Source organism: Macaca thibetana, chromosome 18 (genome assembly GCF_024542745.1).
Source record: "Macaca thibetana thibetana isolate TM-01 chromosome 18, ASM2454274v1, whole genome shotgun sequence".
NCBI classification, from domain to species: Eukaryota; Metazoa; Chordata; class Mammalia; order Primates; family Cercopithecidae; genus Macaca; species Macaca thibetana.
This window is the reverse complement of record NC_065595.1, coordinates 62,563,336-62,582,699: the sequence shown is the minus strand read 5'-3', so window position 1 is coordinate 62,582,699 and position 19,364 is coordinate 62,563,336. Positions and strand designations below refer to the sequence as shown.

At 42.1% G+C, this 19,364-nt stretch overlaps 2 protein-coding genes and 1 non-coding gene across 15 annotated transcripts in view; 1 reads left to right on the top strand and 2 right to left on the bottom strand.

The window, feature by feature from the left end:
* LOC126941171 (myosin regulatory light chain 12B) overlaps nucleotides 1-19,364 on the bottom strand; it is a 392,918-nt gene that overhangs the window by 177,260 nt on the left and 196,294 nt on the right. The window lies entirely within an intron of this gene.
* The window catches only part of MYOM1 (myomesin 1), a 177,807-nt gene that overhangs the window by 147,290 nt on the left and 11,153 nt on the right, over nucleotides 1-19,364 (top strand). For all 4 annotated transcript variants that reach the window (XM_050767428.1, XM_050767432.1, XM_050767429.1 and 1 more), the window contains 11 exons: nucleotides 869-1,025; nucleotides 2,741-2,847; nucleotides 2,964-3,008; nucleotides 7,106-7,242; nucleotides 10,660-10,804; nucleotides 11,863-11,922; nucleotides 12,215-12,282; nucleotides 15,532-15,645; nucleotides 16,508-16,595; nucleotides 17,613-17,651; nucleotides 17,746-17,851. In XM_050767428.1, the coding sequence (XP_050623385.1) occupies nucleotides 869-1,025; nucleotides 2,741-2,847; nucleotides 2,964-3,008; nucleotides 7,106-7,242; nucleotides 10,660-10,804; nucleotides 11,863-11,922; nucleotides 12,215-12,282; nucleotides 15,532-15,645; nucleotides 16,508-16,595; nucleotides 17,613-17,651; nucleotides 17,746-17,851 (1,066 nt within the window). The remainder of the gene's footprint in view (nucleotides 1-868; nucleotides 1,026-2,740; nucleotides 2,848-2,963; nucleotides 3,009-7,105; nucleotides 7,243-10,659; nucleotides 10,805-11,862; nucleotides 11,923-12,214; nucleotides 12,283-15,531; nucleotides 15,646-16,507; nucleotides 16,596-17,612; nucleotides 17,652-17,745; nucleotides 17,852-19,364) is intronic.
* Nucleotides 7,782-7,844, bottom strand: LOC126941576 (U7 small nuclear RNA). The gene has a single exon (XR_007721363.1). It is a non-coding gene; the product is annotated as a U7 small nuclear RNA (small nuclear RNA).

The window sequence follows — 19,364 nt, the reverse complement described above, 5'->3', positions numbered from 1 at the left end:
CGAAGTTTAGACTGGCAATTGAATGAGTATAAATCTGAGTAGAGCATTTTACTCCTTTCAACTGGATTTAGGAATAGATGTGAATGTTTCATATGCTATACAAATTCTCCTAGAATTCTCTATTAGGTGCAGGTGCAATTTATTATAACTCTCAAAAATAGAATAACTCAAAACACTAACTGAATTGGTTTTTTTAAATCCAAAAACCAATCTTCTTGAAAGAGCTGAATCTCTTGAAACTCATTTCCATTTAAATTTCCATGCAGTTCAATAATAGTCATTTCTCAGTTGCTATCACTCTAGTCTAGAGGGACATCTTTAAATTGATTTCTGGTTATGTGATCCACAGAGCAGGCATCCATATATTTCTCCACTCTTAAATGACTTAAAGACTTTGAATACGTGAATATAGGCGATTCTTAGTTTCTCTACTTTCTCCCATTCAATTTCCTTTTGGGTTCTTCATCTCTGCGCTTTCCTGATGACTGATTGCATGTGGATATTATTGAAGCAAAAGTCATGAATTAGGGCCTGATCAAAATCAATTGACTTTCCCTTTTCCCAAAGCTGCCTTGTCTCCTTATTGCAATCAAACCGCTCCCATAACTATACCATCAGTCACATAACAAACACTACTGTCCATGGTGTTGACTCTACTTAAGAAACGTGGTGCAACCATCAGATTTCGTGTTATGGCATAAAAGCCAAATCGTAGAGTAGGACTGTCCCTTCACATAAGCAGTAAAACTTTTCCTTGACCTGGGCTCAGGGCCCTACTTTAGGGCTAAAGTAAAGGATCTCAAGGTAACGAATTCTTACTTGGTTGCTTTCCTCCACGAAGTATCAGTACCTTCTTTTTGATTTATAGGAACCAAAGAGGTTGTTGTAAATGTGGATGATGATGGAGTCATTTCATTGAACTTCGAATGTGATCAGATGACTCCAAAGTCCGAGTTCACCTGGTCCAAAGATTATGTATCCACTGAGGACTCTCCACGGTTAGAAGTCGAAAGCAAGGGCAACAAGTAAGGACTATGTCAATCACAATCATGGGTTTCCTTTTCACTGTAGGAGAATGAGGTGAGCTCTTTGATTTCCACTTAAATTGCTTGGAATAAGAGGATGAAGTCACATATATTTTATATCTGGTATTGTAGAAAATAATAACCAACTTAAACCTTAAAAATAATCATCCTAGACTGGCTCATTGACTCACACCTGAAATCCTAGCCACTCAGGAGACTGAGGCAGAAAGATCACTTGAGCCTAGGGGTTCAAGACCAACCTGGGCAACATAATGAGACCCTGTCTCTAATAAAATAAAATAATAATAACAACCCTTCTAAAATACTTTTTACTTATTCCATTTAAAGTTCTTTCTTATTTGTCTCATTTATGCTATTAGAAACATTCGATTGACATAAAGATCAGCTTTAAAGATGATTCTCATTATCTATGAAATTTGGAAATCTTAAAGTAATGACGAGGATACTTGTAGGGGGCTAGGAAGAACCTGCTGGTTCAAGTTATGGTAAATTAAATGGTTTGAGGATAATCTCTTCTGCTTTTTTCACCATCACTCATGAGTGAGCCAATAGTACATGGGAAGAAAGCTCTATGTGGAAGCACCACATGGAAAAGCTCTAGGCCCAACTCTACCAGGAGCTGGCTGTATAACCGTGGGCAGCTATTTAACTTCCACAAACCTCGGATTTCTTTCTCTATAAAATGAGAGTGGGGAGAATGGAGGAACTATATGATCTGTCATTTCCTTTCAACGCCAAGATTTTGAGTGTTCTTTTTACTTTGCTTTATAGCAAAAGCTTACGAAGCTTCATATTTTCATCGTGTCAACCACATTGGATCGATATGATAAAGCAAAGTATTTGATAAAGCACAGTATTTTCTAAGTACTTTTGTCTATTACAATGAAGCCCAGTATATCTCAGAAATCAAAGAAAAAACTAGCAATTTTGTTGTAGAATGACAAGGAAATACTGAATATAATTAAAGGACTTTTTCTGCCCCTATGCTGTAAATTTCTTGACATGAAACACATTTGCCCCGAGAAAAGATAATTGAACGATAAATTTTTCTCCCAGTTTGTACACTTAACATTTCAATGTTTGGTTGGTCTTAGACACTGCCTAGCAATATAGCTTGCCAAAGTTAGAAAACACAATGAACTTGCCCACTGAGCCATTCATTTACTTATTACACATATTATGTGCCAGACAAGGTACTGGGTGCTGGGGATAACACAGTAAACAAAGCAGTTCCTGTCTCTGAAGGCACAGGGATTATACACTGGGGAGAATACAGATGCTCATGGTAAGTTCAGAAAAGGGGAGAGCAGGAGATGGCATAGGAGAGGCACCCAGAGTTACCAACAGCAGGTTCTGCCCTTGGCGGGGGAAGTGTCTGGCTCCCAGCAGGGGCTGCTCAGCTGGATATTCTTCTGCAGGATGTGCACTGATAAGCAACATAGCTTGGGCATGTGGGCTTTGTGCCAGTTCCACTCCCCTGTCACCACCACCCCCTGGAAGGAGGTAAGGCAAGTCCTCCCAGAGTAAATGGCATTGAACCTGAGACACCAAGAACACGTAGGCTGTAGCTCAGCGAGATGAGAGGAGGCGTCCAGATGAAAGGAGTAGCATATACAACTGCCCAGAATCAGGGGAAACACAGGCCCACAGATCCCACACACCCTCATTTCTAAGAAAAATATTTTGTTCCGAAGGACGAAAATGACCTTCAAAGACCTTGGGATGGACGACTTGGGTCTTTACTCTTGCGATGTAACAGACACTGATGGAATAGCATCAAGCTACTTAATAGATGAGGAAGGTAAGTTTAAAATCAGTGCATTCACACATCGAATGTTGCTTTGATTTCTCGATTATTCTTAAGTGGTTTTTATTTTAGTAGTTTAAGGTTTAATTGCTTTCTTTTTCCCCCTACAGAATTGAAACGTTTACTTGCTCTCAGCCATGAACACAAGTTCCCAAGTAAGTATCCACAATACACACACAGATTTGAGCAGTCTCACTAGGCAGCAACTTCTGGAATAGATCAGATGACAGCAAAGTGTTTGGCCTGGACTCTCTTTGTTCTGGACTTTTGACTCAAGCTGTGTGCCTGGGCAGCTCACTTTTATTTCTCTGTGCCTTGGTTTCTTTTCCAGGAATGGCTATCACAATGGTTTATAGCACCTACTATATAGAAATGCTGTAAGAGGGTGGGGTGCGGTGACTCATGCCTGTAATCCCAGCACTTTGGGAGGCCGAAGTGGGTGGATCACTAAGTTAGGAGTTCAAGACCAGCCTGACCAACATGGTGAAACCCCATCTCTACTAAAAATACAAAAAATTAGCTGGGTGTGGTGGCAGGCACCTGTAACCCCAGCTACTCAGGAGACTGAGGCAGGAGAATCGCTTGAACCCAGGAGGCAGAGGTTGCAATGAGCCGAGATCATGCCAGAATTAATCCAGACAGTAGGCATTGCCTGATGTCATTATCATTTATACTGAGATATTTTATCTTGCATAAGCCTAAGAACTCTGATTATTGGTGCTAAGAGAGAGGGTAGCAGCAAACTCAGGTATCCTTTTATTAGAGACCCAGTGTCGCATTTTGGTAGGGAGAACCTGAGACTGATTAAAACTCTGACATGTGGCTGGGCAAGGTGGCTCATGCCTGTAATCCCAGCACTTAGGAAGGCCAAGGCGGGAAGATCACTTGAGCCCAGGAGTTCAAGACCAGCCTGGGCAACATGGTGAAACCCCATCTCTACAAAAATACAAAAATTAGCCAGGTGTGGCAGCAGCTCCTCGGGAGGCTGAGGCGGGAGGATCACTTGAGCCCAACAGTTGGAGGCGGCAGTGAGCCGTGATTATGCCACTGCATTTCAGCCTGGGTGAGTGAGAAACTGTCACAAAAAATAAATATAAAAATCACAAAATAACAAACTCTGACATGCAAGTATCAAAGCCCCCAATCCAAGGGTGTTTTGGTTAACCCAAGGAAGCAACATTTTTCAATACTATAGCACCCGCTCTTTTCTTTCCCCTACCACTCTCAGACCAATGAGGTCACAACGTGAATATTTTCAGAGGCCTGGTGATAGGATCAAAGTAGCTCATGCGATTTACTGATTCATAGGCACTCCATCTTTGTAAACGCTGGCATGTTGATGAAGCTGTCTTCATGAGATTTTGTAAAGTTTTAAACTGTCTTATTTCTTAGAGAATGTAATAACGAGTATCGTATTCCTTTATCCTTTGGCACAGTAAATTCTCCTATTTTAAGCTGTTTTCAAAAATATTTTGAAAACCACTAAACATGTGCCTTAAACCTACAAATAACATATTTCACTGAGGCACATTAACTGCCAGAGAAAAGAGCCTAAGGAAATTTAGAGCTGAGTAAATGGAAAAAATAAAAATGCACAAAGCTAAAAATAGAAAGCGACTTAGTCTATCTTGCCAGTATTGATACTAAATTGCAGTGTGGAAAGATAGCTTATTTGAATATATATCCGTACACCCAGAATTCAAGGTATTTTGGGGGAGTGGGGGGAGGGTACACTTTGGTATTCTCAGCATGCTGCATAATGGCCCTTCGTTTGCAGACACCAGTTGTTACCCCTGTTGTATACATGCACTATATGTGGAGAGACATGCACAAGCACGTATATATAAATATAGATATGTTGGTGTATCCTCTTAGGTGTCAACATATTATATTCTAAAATTAGTGGTTGTAAAAATTAACCAGGTGTGGTGGCTGTCACCAGTAATCCCAGCTACTCTGAAGGCTAAGGCACAAGAATCGCTTGAACCCGGGAGGTAGGGGTTGCAGTGAGCTGAGATCATGCCACTGCCTAGATGACAGAGTGAGACTCCATCTCAAAAAAAAAGAAAAAAGAAAACAAAAAAAGTGTTTCCAGGTTGTTGTAGAAGCAACTAGAGGAGGAAAGAGATGCCAAAACATTAACAGCCAACATTAATAGAGCATTTATTATATGCCAGGCTTTCTGTAGAGTAGTTAAGCAGGATATATTTATTTGAATTCCACAATGACCTTAAAAAGGGTTGGTATTGTGGTGATTTGATTTTAGAGGGGAAGAACATGAGGCCTGGAGAGGTTAAGTAACTAGATCATTTGCACACAGCTGGTTAAACCCAGGTGGTCTGCCTCTGGAGCCTGCTCCCCTGAGTGTGACATGGGCTGTCTCCATGTATGCACAGCCACTTTTGCTCCGTGCCCCCGTGGACATTCAAGGCGGCCAGCATTCCCCAAACGATGTTCTCAGAACTCAGGGAGGACAGTGAACATTAAGGGAGCTGGAGGCTTCCAAGACGGCCTGTTCTTCCTCCTCCCTCACCACTCTGGGCCTCTTAGGTAACCTCTTCACTCACATAGTAAGTTTCCTAGAATGAGGTCTCCAGATATTTTTAGAAGAAATTGTACTTTCTACTCTCCTCAAGACTTACTTGTAGCAAGCATGAATGTCCTGCAAGGGAGAAGCTTAGCCTCTGCCCTTGCCGCCCTGGTGCACTCAGACATCCCGCTCACACTGGAAAACCACCGTGTGGACAACCAGGACCAAGAGGAATACAGAAGAGATGGAGTGACCCTGCTCTCAGCTCCACCACCCAGACGTGTTACCACTGTCTTCCGGGGTGCAGTTGAGATTTTGTAAAGAGATCAGTAAAGTGAGGGGAGGAAGAGAACCAACCTTCTTGAACACAGACCACTATTCACAGTACCTTAATGTGTTCTCTTACTATATTTATGTTTGTTTGTTTGTTTGTTTTTTAGAGACAGAGTCTCACTCCGTTGCCCAGGCTGGAGTACAATGGTGCAATCTTGGCTCACTGCAACCTCTGCCTCCCAGGCTCAAGCAATTCTCCTGCCTCAGCCTCCGGAGTAGCTGGGATATAGGCGCCCACCACCATGCCTGGCGAATTTTTGTAATTTTAGCAGATACGGGGTTTCACCATGTTGGCCAGGCTGGTCTCAAACTTCTGACCTCAAGTGATCCGCCCACCTCGGCTTCCCAAAGTGTTAGGATGACAGGTGTGAGCCACCGTGCCTGGCCTTATATTTACTCTTCATAGCACATCCATGTTAGCAGGTGAGGGACACAAGATCTAAAGGAGGAGAGTAACTGGTCCAGATCTTGGTGGGACTCCAAAACCCACCTTCTCTCCACCCTGAAACCCTCTCGATAGATGACATCTGAGCCCCCTCTCAGTCCTGCATTGGAATGAATTTATCACACTGAACTTGGTAGTGAATATGGAATAATGCAAAGAAAAGCATCCCTTGAAATTTGAAAAGGGTAGTTTTAAAATGAATACAAAGAAATATTAATTTACATTTGACATAAGTTTCGAAGCTTCTAATTTAAAATACAGCACCTGCCAACCAGATGAGGTGGCTCACACCTGTAATCCCAACACCTTGGGAGGCGAAGGAGGGAGGATCACTTGAGGCTAGGAGTTCAAGACCAGCCTGGGCAACATAATGAGTCCCTGTCTAATAAAAGAAAAAAAAAAAAACTAGCCGAGTGTGGTGCTGCGTCACTGTTACCGAGTGTGGCGCTGCGTTACTGTTGTGTGAACTACTCAGGAGGCTGAGGTGACAGGATCGCCTGAACCCAGGAGGCCGAGGTTGCAGTGAGCCGAGATCGTGTCACTGTACTCCAGCCTGGGCAACAGAGCGAGAACCTGTTGGAAAAAAAAAAAAAAAAAAAGCAAGAAAAAACACTAACCAAAAGACTCAGTAGAAAGTTAGAGATACTGACTACAAGCGCCCCATGCCCCTAGAGGTAAGTTCATCTTCCTCATTTTTACAGTTGAGACAACTAATGATTCAAAGAGGATGAACAACTTGCTCTAAGTGACAGTCCCAGCATCAGAGCTGAGTCCCTCTGTCTTTAAGCCTTTCCCTGCAACTCTCACTGTCTCTGGGCTTTGCAAGAAGCAGGTGCTACATTGTCATTTCCATCGCCTTTTTTTTTTTTTTCACTTGTTGAAAAATGAGCACCAATATAATTGGTTACCAATATAATTACTGTGTTTATTTTTACTTTTCATAGCTGTCCCAGTTAAATCAGAGTTGGCAGTTGAAATTTTGGAGAAGGGCCAGGTCCGGTTTTGGATGCAGGCTGAGAAGCTGTCTGGCAATGCCAAAGTCAACTACATATTTAACGAGAAGGAAATTTTTGAAGGCCCGGTAGGTTTTACACTGTTTAGCCTTTTTAATGTATCATTGTAGAATACACTGAGGAAGCCTTATGTGGATGTGGATATGTTGTTATAAAAACCGCTGGGTGGTGGAGTGGGTGAGTTTAAATCCTTCTCACAAGTGAAAACTGTGAAATGAAAATACAGATTGACTATATCATATTATGCAAACTGGGACGCTTTGAGAATGAAAGGACAACAGTCATAAACAGTCATAAACCAAAACGGTCTCAGGCAAACCGAGATGTATGATCACCCATGAAAACAGAGAGGCTGTCCTGGGAGGCAGAGGAGCCCATACCCTTGCCTGAATTCACATCATACTCACACTGGACACCTCAGCACGGACTTGATTTGTTATATGAAGAACAGGCCTCTTGCCTAATGGCTCTGAAAAATTCAATAAAAATACCTTTCATTGCTTTTCTGGTTAAAAACACAATACATCCTTACTGCAAAAAGCATTAAAGACTCAGAAAGGGCTAATCGCACATTCTTACGGCTTTTCTTAATTTGGTGGCAGTGCTGGGGGGTCTTTCCAGCAAAAACCGGAAAGCCTGCTAGACAAATTCTAAAAGAGCTGTAACACTTCTAATGGCTTTTTGATGTACATATTGGTATATACTTTTTAAGACATTTTTCTATGCTTCTCTGTGTGTATGTCTGTGTCATATTTACATAGGTAGTTACATATATATATATAAAAAATACTCTTTCCTTTCCTTTTAACATAAGCATCGTTTTTATAGAGCTACAACATCTAAGCTTTATTTGTCCTCCCCAGAGACATCAGTCAAGTCAAGATCAGGCCAGTGCCCAGTAGTACTGAAGAACTGGGGGTTCAGGTGCTCTGACTGTCACCTGTGCTATCATGGGTGTCAATGGGAAACTGAAAGGGCAGAGGAGGTGTGGTTTGTGACTGTTATTAGCAACCCTTTCCCTTTTCACTGAGATGTATTTTTAAAACATGTGAGGACTTGTTAGTGAGAGGGAAACGAGTACCATGAATATTAGGAGAGTATGCAGCGTAGTGCTTCCCAGTGCCTAGAGTGACTTGCTGTGGGGCCAGAACAAGTCACTCCTGACTCCTGTGTCCACTGCGACCCATCTCCTCTCCACTTTCAAAATGTTCCCTCGACTGCTGTGATCACCACCTGGCCAGGGGAGAGGAAGGAAAAGTGTTGTTGGCCTCACCCATCACCCCACAGTCAGTGAGTGAACATTCATGCATACGTGCATATAGACGTACTCCCCTTCACGTGTTCAAGCGTGCACACGTGTTGCCTTGAGAGTATGCACCTGCTCTCTTAAGTCAAGTTTCTTAGAAAGATAGTCTGAAGTTGTTTCTTGTTCAAATGATTTATTGTTGGGGAGCAGGATAGGATAGGGGGATGCTAAGCAAAAATGTGATCTCAGTTGGAGACGGACTTCCTGCAGGGGAGGCTCGGGAGCATGAATGGCATCACAGAGTTCATCCCAGGCCTGAGCCTTCATTCTGTGATAGTTTATATATAGCAAAAGTTAACAAATTCAAATCTATCATGGAATTTGTGCTTGCATGCCCAGTGACTAAAACTTATCTTTACATTCTGGGGAAAAAAATTTGTCTAAACAATATGATAAAATAAGTATAGTCTAATAGGGCTCTTTCCATTCATTAAGAGCAAATAGGGCCAGGCATGGTGGCTCACACCTGTAATCCCAGCACTTTGGGAGGCCGAGGCAGGGGAATTGCTTGAGGCTCAGAATTTGAGACCAGCTTGGGCAACATAGCGAAGCATCATCTCTACAAAAAATTTTTAAAAATTGGTGAGGCATGGTGGTGTGTGCCTGTAGTCCTAGCCTCAAGAGCCTGAGGCCTGAGGCTTGAGTCCAGGAGTTCGAGGCTGCAGTGAACTATGATTGCACCACTGCACTCCAGCCTGGGCAACAGACTCTGTCTCTAAAAAGAGAAAAAAAGAGAGAGTAAATAGATTTAGAAGCATTTTTTTCAAGTATTAATTCAGCAGATATTTATTAATTGACTATTATATACCATGCATGTGCAAGATGTCAAGGAGATAGTGATAAATGAGCAAGATACCGGCCTCTGCTGCCTATAGTTTTATTCTACTCATTAAAAATAATGTAGGCCAGGAGCAGTGGCTTATGCCTGTAATCCCAGCACTTTGGGAGGCTGGGGTGGGTAGATCACTTGAGGTCAGGACTTCAAGACCAGCCTGGCCATCATGATAAAACTCCGTCTCTACTAAAAATACAAAAATTAGCTGGGTATGCTGGCACACACCTGTAGTCCCAGCTATTCGGGAGGCTGAGGCAGCAGAATCGCTTGAACCTGGGAGGCAGAGGTTGCAGTGAGCCAAGATTGCACCACTGCACTCCAGCCTGGGTGGCAGAACAAGAATCCATCTCTAGATAGATAGATAGATAGATAGATAGATAGATAGATAGATAGATAGATAAATAAAATGTAATCTGGAAGGTAATGTGAGAGTCTAAAGACAACTTTTTGACATTTTGTCACTTGGGGTAACAAAACTTTATTTAGATTTAAGAAACTAAATTTCAGACTTTTTAGTAATCCATTCTGCTCTAGATCAAAAACTCCATATAATATTTCCCTTTTCCTGAGTATAAGAATATGAAGAACTTGTTCAGTTATGAAGAAATTGTATTTAAATTATTACTCTAATTTTTAATGTTTAATTTTTTTTTAGACATGGTCTCCTTCTGTTGCTCAGGCTGGAGGGCAGTGGCACAATCATGGCTCACTGTAGCCTCGACCTCCTGGGTTCAAGAGATCCTCCCATCTCAGCCTCCTGAGTACCTGGGATTAAAGTTGCACACCACCATGCCCGGCTAATTTTTCCATTTTTTTTTTTTTTTAACAGAATTTTGCTCTTATTGCCCAGGCTGGAGTTCAATGGTGCAATCTCGACTCACTGCAACCTCCGCCTCCTGGGTTCAAGCAATTCTCCTGTCTCAGCCTCCCAAGTAACTGGGATTACAGGCGCATCCCACCACACCAGGCTAATTTTTGTGTTTTTAGTAGAGATGGGGTTTCATCATATTGGTCAGGCTGGTCTCAAACTCCTGACCTCAGGTGATCTGCCCGCCTCAGCCTCCCAAAGTGCTGGGATTACAGGTGTGAGCCACTGTGCCCCGGCTATTTTTCTATTTTTATATGGACAAGGTCTCGCTTTGTTGCCCAGGCTATTCTAAAACTTCTGGCCTCAAGCAGTCCTCACCTCAGCCTCCCAAAGTACTGGGATTACAGGCATGAACCACTGCACCTAGCCTAAAATTATTATTCTTTGGGGTTTATTTTTATTTCATCAAGCTTATTGTCATCCAAGTAAAATATCTGCCTCGGTGATTTCTCTGTCATTTTCTTTTCACACTGAAGAAATATAAAATGCATATTGACCGAAACACTGGCATCATTGAAATGTTCATGGAGAAGCTACAGGATGAGGATGAGGGAACGTACACTTTCCAGCTTCAAGATGGAAAAGCAACTAACCATTCTACTGTTGTTCTCATTGGAGATGGTAAGAATTCCGTGGAACATTAACCAGCAGGCTTTGCTCCTCCCTTCAATCCAAATACCCCATGGCACAAAAGTTGTCATTTGAATTGTTTCTTAATTGAATTCTAATGTTCAAAATACAATTTTCAGCTGGGCGCGGTAGCTTATGCCTATAATCCCAGCACTTTGGGAGACCCAGGCAGGCGGATCACCTGAGGTCAGGAGTTCAAGACCAGCCTGGCCAACATGGTAAAACCCCACCTCTACTAAAAATACAAAAATTAGCCAGGTGTGGTGGCATGCATCTGTGGTCCCAGCTACTTGGGAGGCTGAGGCATGAGAATCATTTGAACCTGGGAGGCAGAGGTTGCAGTGAGCCAAGATCGCACCGCTGCACTCCAGCCTGGGCGACAGAGTGAGACTCTGTCTCAAAAAAAAAAAAAAAAAAAAAAAAAAAATACAGTTTTCAGTTAATACTTTACGTGGTATTTTATTTCATAGAAATGAAAGTTAAGTTAAAAGAACACCAAATTTATCCCTAGCCCACAGGCAAGACTGCATTTAAATACTTTCATATATAAACAAATGTTTATTGCTCAAATTCTCCAGTGAGGGAGATTGCAATACAACAAAGACTGTATGTGTCTCAGAAACAAACCATGATACTGTTTTGCCATGTGTACTTACTGTAAATTACTAAAATTGAGAATAAAAATATGCAAAAGTAGTGCATTGCGAATCTACTAATCATCCATTGTAACTAGATTGTAGTAAATCAGCTGCTCCCTTCCTGCCACCCAGATTTAAAATGTGGCAGTTACAAAGGCAATGGAAAGGCTGGCCAGAGCTCTGTGTTTGCAACATCCAATATCATTTCACTGTTTCCTAGCTTTATGACCTTGTACAATTTATTCAACCTTCCTGAGCCTATTTCTTCATCTATAAAGATAAAAAATGAGCAGGCTTGTCACCATGTATGAGTGTTACACTAATGAATATAAATCACTTAGGGGTGGTAGCTGACATGTGCATTTATACCACCCAACTCAATTTCACACTTCCTTGTTTTTCAATTTGTAGTTTTCAAAAAGCTCCAGAAAGAAGCTGAATTCCAGCGGCAAGAATGGATCAGGAAACAAGGTAAAAATAGGCAGTGGATAAAGAGAAAAATTTTGATTTTTTTTGTACAAAATATTCCAAGGTTCTTTCCATAACAAATTAAAATGAATATTATTATGTTAATAATGCCTAGTAAATTAAAATAATTGAAAATATTTACAGTTAAATAGGTAGACATTAAAATATTTAAAAGCTAAATCTAGAATTTTGAAAATTTGACTTCAGACGTAAATCACCTTAGGACTTAAGTATGAGCTTTGATTTTGCATTTGTGATTAATAGAGTAATTGCTAATGTCATTAAAATTTTATAGGTCCTCACTTTGCTGAGTATTTGAGCTGGGAAGTGACTGGTGAATGTAATGTACTATTGAAATGCAAGGTAAGAGATAGATAAATTTTTAGGATTTGATTCAAGGGAAATAGAATGTAGAGAAGAGGAAGATCAATTTTTCATCTCTTCCATCTGAGCCAAAATGATAAGTGGGACACATATTTACTGTTGAATGTTACTGTAATCATCTGTTGATAAGAAAGATTTAAAAGAAAACGACATAAAATATGAGAAGGCAAGGTGATCATTCCTAGTCACTACTAATGACCTAGTTAGTAGGACCCTCGACCTTTATCTAATTAGTAATCTCCAAAGACTCTCACATTGTTTTTGTCTTAAGCCAAGTCTGTATTCTAAGTCATAGACCTATTCCAGAATCACTCTAGCTGCAGTGTTTCGTGGACCTTGCTAAGTAAATTGTGAGGCTGGCGCAACAACCCCCCTGGGTGTTCCCCAGCTGCGCCACTGACTCCAAGCCACGGTGCTGGCTTGAGGGAGAGATGGGGAAAAGAGTTGGCAGCTCAAAACCAATTGTCTTATTAGGACTTCGAAAAGATTCAGGAAAAAAAAATTCTATATGGCATTCTAAACGAGTTTGTACTTTAGCTTGTGGTGTGTAGCTGAGTGAGTCATCAGAAATGTTTGGGGTAAGGAACTGGTGGGTGAGGTTGGAGCGGGAGCGTGAAGGTCCTGCTGGCTGACAAGGACAAGTGGAAGCGTAGGTGTGGCATTTGGTGTGGATTTCACAATTGTCATGATAAAACCCAGAACCCAAGTGCCCCAGTGTCTACTAGATCTGATAAACTCAGAGAAACAGTAGTCTATCAGAAATACATATAAGGAAAATCAATTCTAGGTTTTAGCCTCACAGGAAATGGCAATGCTGCTTGAAAAGCTCTTTCTCAGGCAGCAGCGGAAGCCCTCAGCTTCTCTCTTATCCCAGCTGCCCTGTCGTGCTGTCCCCGACTCACTTCCTCATCCGCATGGCCCCTCCCTATAAACCATCCCTTTGCAAAAGCCCACACATCCCTCGCCTTCTGCGCTTGCTGTGGCCCTCTGCAGAGGAGCTCTGGTGTCCTGTGATGGCCTTCCTCAGGAGAGTCAGCCCCATTCCCAGATTCTGAGCAACCAAGGGCAGCCTGGAAATGGGTTGTGAATATTCACACAGTTCGTGCTTACGCTGTCATTCCAATGCCTGGAATGACCTTCTTTCAGCTTCTCTGACAAAATCCTTTCCAGGCCCAGCACAGTCATCTCTAGAAGGCCTCCCACTCCCTCTGTCTCCCCATAGCTCTTTGTTCCATTATTGTGGAATTCCTGTAAATTTGGCCCCTCACATGTGGCATTACAGTTCCTGGAGTATGCTCAGCTAATCATTCACACTCACAAGAGAATGGTGGGTCTTGCTTGGTGCTAGTCTACTCAAAAAAATGTAGGAGGGGCTGGGCGCCATGGCTCACGCCTGTAATCCCAGCACTTTGGGAGCCCAAAGCAGGCAGATCACTTGAGGTCAGGAGTTCGAGACCAGCCTGGCCAACATGGTGAAACAACGTCTCTACTAAAAATACAAAAATTAGCCAGGCGTGGTGGCGGACACCTGTAGTCCTAGCTACTTGGGAGGCTGAGGCAGGTGAATCGCTTGAACCTGGGAGGCTGAGGTTGCAGTGAGCCAAGATGACGCCACTGCACTTCAGCCTGGGCGAGGGAGTGAGACTCTGTCTCAAAACAAAAACAAAAACAAAAACAAAACAACGAACACAGGCGGAACCCTAGCTTGCACACTGGGACCTTCCTCTCCCTCAGGAGTCCACATGTGGAGCTATGACCTTTGCCATCCCAGACAATAGAAAGCTCAGATGCAAGGAGACACGATCCACTTTGGGCAGGTGCAGGAAGGGGCCACAGCAAAAAAAAAAAAAAAAAAAAAAAAAAAAACACCTAAAAACCTTCATGCCCTAAGGACCTAGTATCTCTTGTAACAACTATCTAAGCAGAACTTCCGGGATCCACACAAGGGTTATGTCCAAATTTCAAGAGCAATGTACTCAGCAAAGCCCAAAGCTGCAGAGTGATTGTGTGTAGTGGTTTCACTGCAGTTACCAGGGTGGTTCCTATGTTTATTTATCAGCTGAAATTGTTTCATATTTTAAAACCTGTATATTCTCATGTATAATGAGGTAACACTTTCTTTGTTGGTTTTATAGTTGTATTTTCTCTTTGGGGAATGGTATGTACCTTTCACCCATTATTCAGTGGGCTCTTTGAGATAGTTTTCTTGATTTGTAAGAAGTCTTTACTTTTTCCTTTTTTTTTTTTTGAGACGGAGTCTCGCTTTGTCACCCAGGCTGGAGTGCAGTGGCCGGATCTCAGCTCACTGCAAGCTCCACCTCCCAGGTTCACACCATTCTCCTGCCTCAGCCTCCCACGTAGCTGGGACTACAGGCGCCCGCCACATCGCCCGGCTAGTTTTTTGTATGTTTTAGTAGAGACGGCGTTTCACCGTGTTAGCCAGGATGGTCTCGATCTCCTGACCTCGTGATCCGCCCGTCTCGGCCTCCCAAAGTGCTGGGATTACAGGCTTGAGCCACCGCGCCCGGCCAGTCTTTACTTTTTCATACAATTTGAATTATACAAGAAATACATGAGTATATTCTCCTTTGTAAAAAAAGAAAAAAATCAAGCACTGTAGATAAAGCTCAAGATCCCTTTAACCACATGCGGTTGTTTAGTCCATTTGAAATAGATGACATGATGAGGAGATTAGTGTATCTGAGTGAGTCTCCTCAAAATTGCTAAGTAATTAATTTATTAATCCATGCCTCCCCTCCACATATATTTGCAATGCCTCATTTATCTTTTACTAAATTTTTAGATATAGATTGGGGCTTACTCATTCCATTCCTTTAATAAAGTCATTTGTTTTTCTAACACAGCCTGTATTTTAATCTGATGGGATTTGTCTTCCTTTGGTTTTGAGATTTCTATTTTCGTTTAAGTATGTATATCAGTATGAATGTATCTATTCTCTCTTTTCTTTCTTACCATGTGATTTTAAAGTCAAATTTTCACTGCTGGAAATAGAGATGCTATTGGTTTAGGTTTATTCTATTGGTGTCCACTTGATTGTAAACTCTTTTCTCAATTAAAATCGCTTTCCATTGATTCCTTTAGAAATCTGTGTCTTCTCACTCCATGTTCAGTGCTTTTTCTTTTATATCTTGCTGCATTAAGAACTATTTAACTTCACAAGAGTACATTTCCTTATTTTAAAAAAAGTAATTATGGTTTTGCTCCTAGGTGGCAAATATTAAGAAGGAGACTCATATTGTGTGGTACAAAGATGAGAGGGAGATATCAGTGGATGAAAAGCACGACTTTAAGGATGGTATATGTACCCTGCTTATAACAGAGGTAGGCGATCATAAATGCAAAATGTAATATATTAGCTCTCTACCCTCTGTCTTATCCCAAAACAGTGACTAGATTCTGTATTCCTTTCATGACCAGGGGATTTATATTAGCTTACTTTCAACTGCTGTAGGAACACAAAAGCTTCTCTAGCCTTGTGACGTGTGTGGATTTGGTGGACAGCAAACCAATATTAGCTGAATGCCACAACTCGCTTTTCTGAGTTGCTTTTATCCATATATGGGCAGTGAAGTGGATCCTTCTTCAGTTGTACTTAAGCCTCCTGGTCCTAAAAGTGCAGAGACATCAGACATGGTTTCATTTAAGGATAGATTTTTATCTACTTCTTGTTTAAAAAAGCACGGCATTTAAATATATCACTATAAAGCTAGTGATCACTGTTTTTAATAAATGAAGGTAGAGTAAAAGGTAAGGACTTTAAGCCTCATATCAGTTACAGCCTTAGAAGGTAAAAAGTCAGGACTGCTAGCTCACTGGTCAAATTATTACGGAGAGGTGCATGTCTGCATCTGTGAGCGGTTCATCACTCACGCAGTTAGATGCTTAGTCAAAGAGTGTTTTGATCGCAGTTCTGTAAATCAAGGGCCTTTAAAAATGCAGATACCAGCTCAGGTGCAGTGGCTCACACCTGTAATCCCAGGGCTTTTGGTAGGCCAAACTTGAGGCCAGGAGTTCAAGGATACAGTGAGCTATAATCATACTTCTGCACTCCAGTCTGGCTGATAGTGAGACCCTTGTCTCAAAAAAAAAAAAAAAAAAAAAAAAAGAAGCAGAAGAAAAAAATTACAGATACCATGCCCTGCGGCTATGAAACGTGCAATGTGGTATATCTATTCCCCCTTAGTTTTCCAAGAAAGATGCTGGGATTTATGAAGTTATCCTGAAAGATGACCGAGGAAAAGATAAGAGCAGACTGAAGCTTGTGGATGAAGGTCAGTCCACCAACCGCTGGCGTCTGTCTTGTGTGTTTCTGCATACAGCTTACCAGAATGATGATTGAGACTGAGCTGACAATTGAAGCCATGCTGACTTTTTTTTGTCCACAGATTTTGGCTTAAGTGAAATTCCAGCAGAGTGAACTATTTTATTCAAAAATACCTCACTTCTAGTCGTCTTCGAAATCAGAAGTGTATTTTTGATCCTTAGAGAATTTATAGTCCAGAGTCCACAAGGGGTCTGTTTTCAATTTAAATCATTTTTGTTTCAACTCTATAAAAATATTCCAGGATCAAAAACTTCTGTCAGAAGCATGACAAAAAATAGTCCACTCCAAAGGTAGCAAGCAAGATTTACATATGAAATGTGAAGCCTTGCAGTTTTTAGCAGAGCAAGAAAGCAAATTCCATTTTTCAGAGACGCTAAGGACAAATATATCATGATGATGAAAATCTACCTGGGACCCCCAAACTTACAATTTTGTTCCTGAACAAGATTTTAAAAATAATATTGCTAACAAACAGCAGAAATCTGACTAATTTCACCTTCCTACTTTGGGCGGAGGTGGGGCTAAATGTGTTTATTGGCGAAAAGCATTATCAGGCTGATGAAGGCCAGGAGACCTACATGGTTAATTCAGTATAAATCAATGACACGGGTAAGAAAATGTCCTCTAATGTAAACTAAGGCTTCCTGGGAATTGAGAAGAAAGAGAATCCCAAAGTCAAGAACCTTCCTAGAAATCTCTTATGGCCCTTTCTCTAGAATGTAAATATGGCGATTGTTACAAAGAATTCAAGGGGAAAAAAATCAAAATAAGCAGGGATCCTTTAAAACCTGATAAAACTAAACTATTTCCTCAAAGAATACTCATTTTCAGTGGGTCCACAAATTCACCTTGTTTCCATTTCCTTTCATCCAGAAAGGGAAGTTTTGAGAACTAAGAATTTGAGATTTAACCTTACATTGAGAATTTTTATGCTAAAGTTTTGGCTCTGAATCTCTCTCCACAGCCTTTAAGGAACTGATGACAGAAGTATGCAAAAAAATAGGTAAGTTAAACATTTCACACCACAACAGTGCTTTATGATCCTCCTGCCAGGAGGGGCATGCAGATGCATGAAATATGCTCTTTTCTTCTTTCAGCTTTGTCTGCTACAGACCTGAAAATCCAGAGCACAGCCGAGGGCATCCGACTGTACTCTTTTGTAACTTACTACGTGGAGGATTTGAAAGTTAACTGGTCCCACAAGTAAGTAAATGGGAACTTACTTGCTGTGTAGAAATTCTTTCCCTGCCAGGTGCGGTGGCTCACACCTGTAATCCCAGCACTTTGGGAGGCCAAGGTGGGTGGATCATTTGAGGTCAGGAGTTCAAGACCAGCCTGGCCAACATGGTGAAACCCTGTCTATACTAAAAATACAAAAAAAAAAAAAAAAACCCCACGAGCTGGGCGTGGTGGCGGACACCTGTAATCCCAGTTACTGGGGAGGCTGAGGCATGAGAATTGCTTGAACCCAGGAGGCAAATGTTGCAGTGAGCCGAGATTGCACCACTGCACTCCAGCCTGGGTGACAGAGTGAGACACTTTCTCAAAAAAAAAAAAAAAAAAGAAAGAAAGAAAAAGAAATTCTTTCTCCAGTGGAAGAGAGGAGGATAGGGAAAAAATTTTCATGTTCTTCTCAAGTAAGGAGTCTTCTTGATTCTCAAGTCTGACACTGGTGAGCACAGGACAGAACCACCAGGGCATTCTCTTACTGGGAGGTTAGCTCGTTCCCTCAACATGTACGTGCTGAGGCCGGTAATAGTTACAGTACGTCTTTATTTGTGATTGAAGAAGTACCATAATTCACGGACACCTCTATAACGCAGCCTCCACCTCCAGACAGTCGTGCTTGGGCTCCCTCTGCTGTGCCAGGCATCTGGAGCCACATTCTTACCCTTCTCTCTATCCACACGGTTAACACATTCTGTGGTCTGGAACAGAGATGAAGCAGTGTGCACCAGGAGGCACCTAATTTCCCACAGTATGAATGAGTGGGCATCCACCAAAGAAGCCTAATCCAATGAGTGCCCAAGATTATTGTTGTTGATGTTATAGCGCCTGGCAGAGTGAGACATTAGCATGTTTCTGGTCCACCCTCAGAAGGCTTTGGAGAGCTCAAGGCGACTTTGGGGAAGATGGGTTTGAACCTCCGTGCAGTTATACAGGGACTCTATTCAAGTTAGCTTCCGGGATTCCAAGAGCTGAAATCAGTTTCCAAATCAAACCAGGCCTCCTGTTTACACTCTTGACAGTGTCCTTAACCTCCGTGCTTCCTTGAAATATCCTGAGCTGAAAGAGAACCGAGGCCTGGCATAGATAATCTGATGGAGTGTAGCCACCTTCAGTCCAACCTCAGGATGCAAATGTTCCAAACTGCAAATGTCCCTAGGAGCCCCACTGAGAAGAAGGTCCCGTGGCATCCCCAGGAGGGTACAGATAGCAAGTTTCCCCACCCTGTACCCTCAGTGGCATTGACAGTATGGGGGGCGCTGCTGAAAGCCCTTTACATATGTGAATTCATTTCACATTCACCACTCTGCGTGGGAGGTGCTCCTCCCTTGAGGGATGAGGAAGCTAGGGCTCGGGGAGGTGACCTGCCTAAGGTCACACAGCTAAGAGGTGGGTCAAGGCTGAGCCTAGGCAGCCTGGCTCCAGAGCCCGGTTCATCATGGCACTACCTACCACTGGATTCCAGCTGCGTGAAGTCTAGACTAGAGGT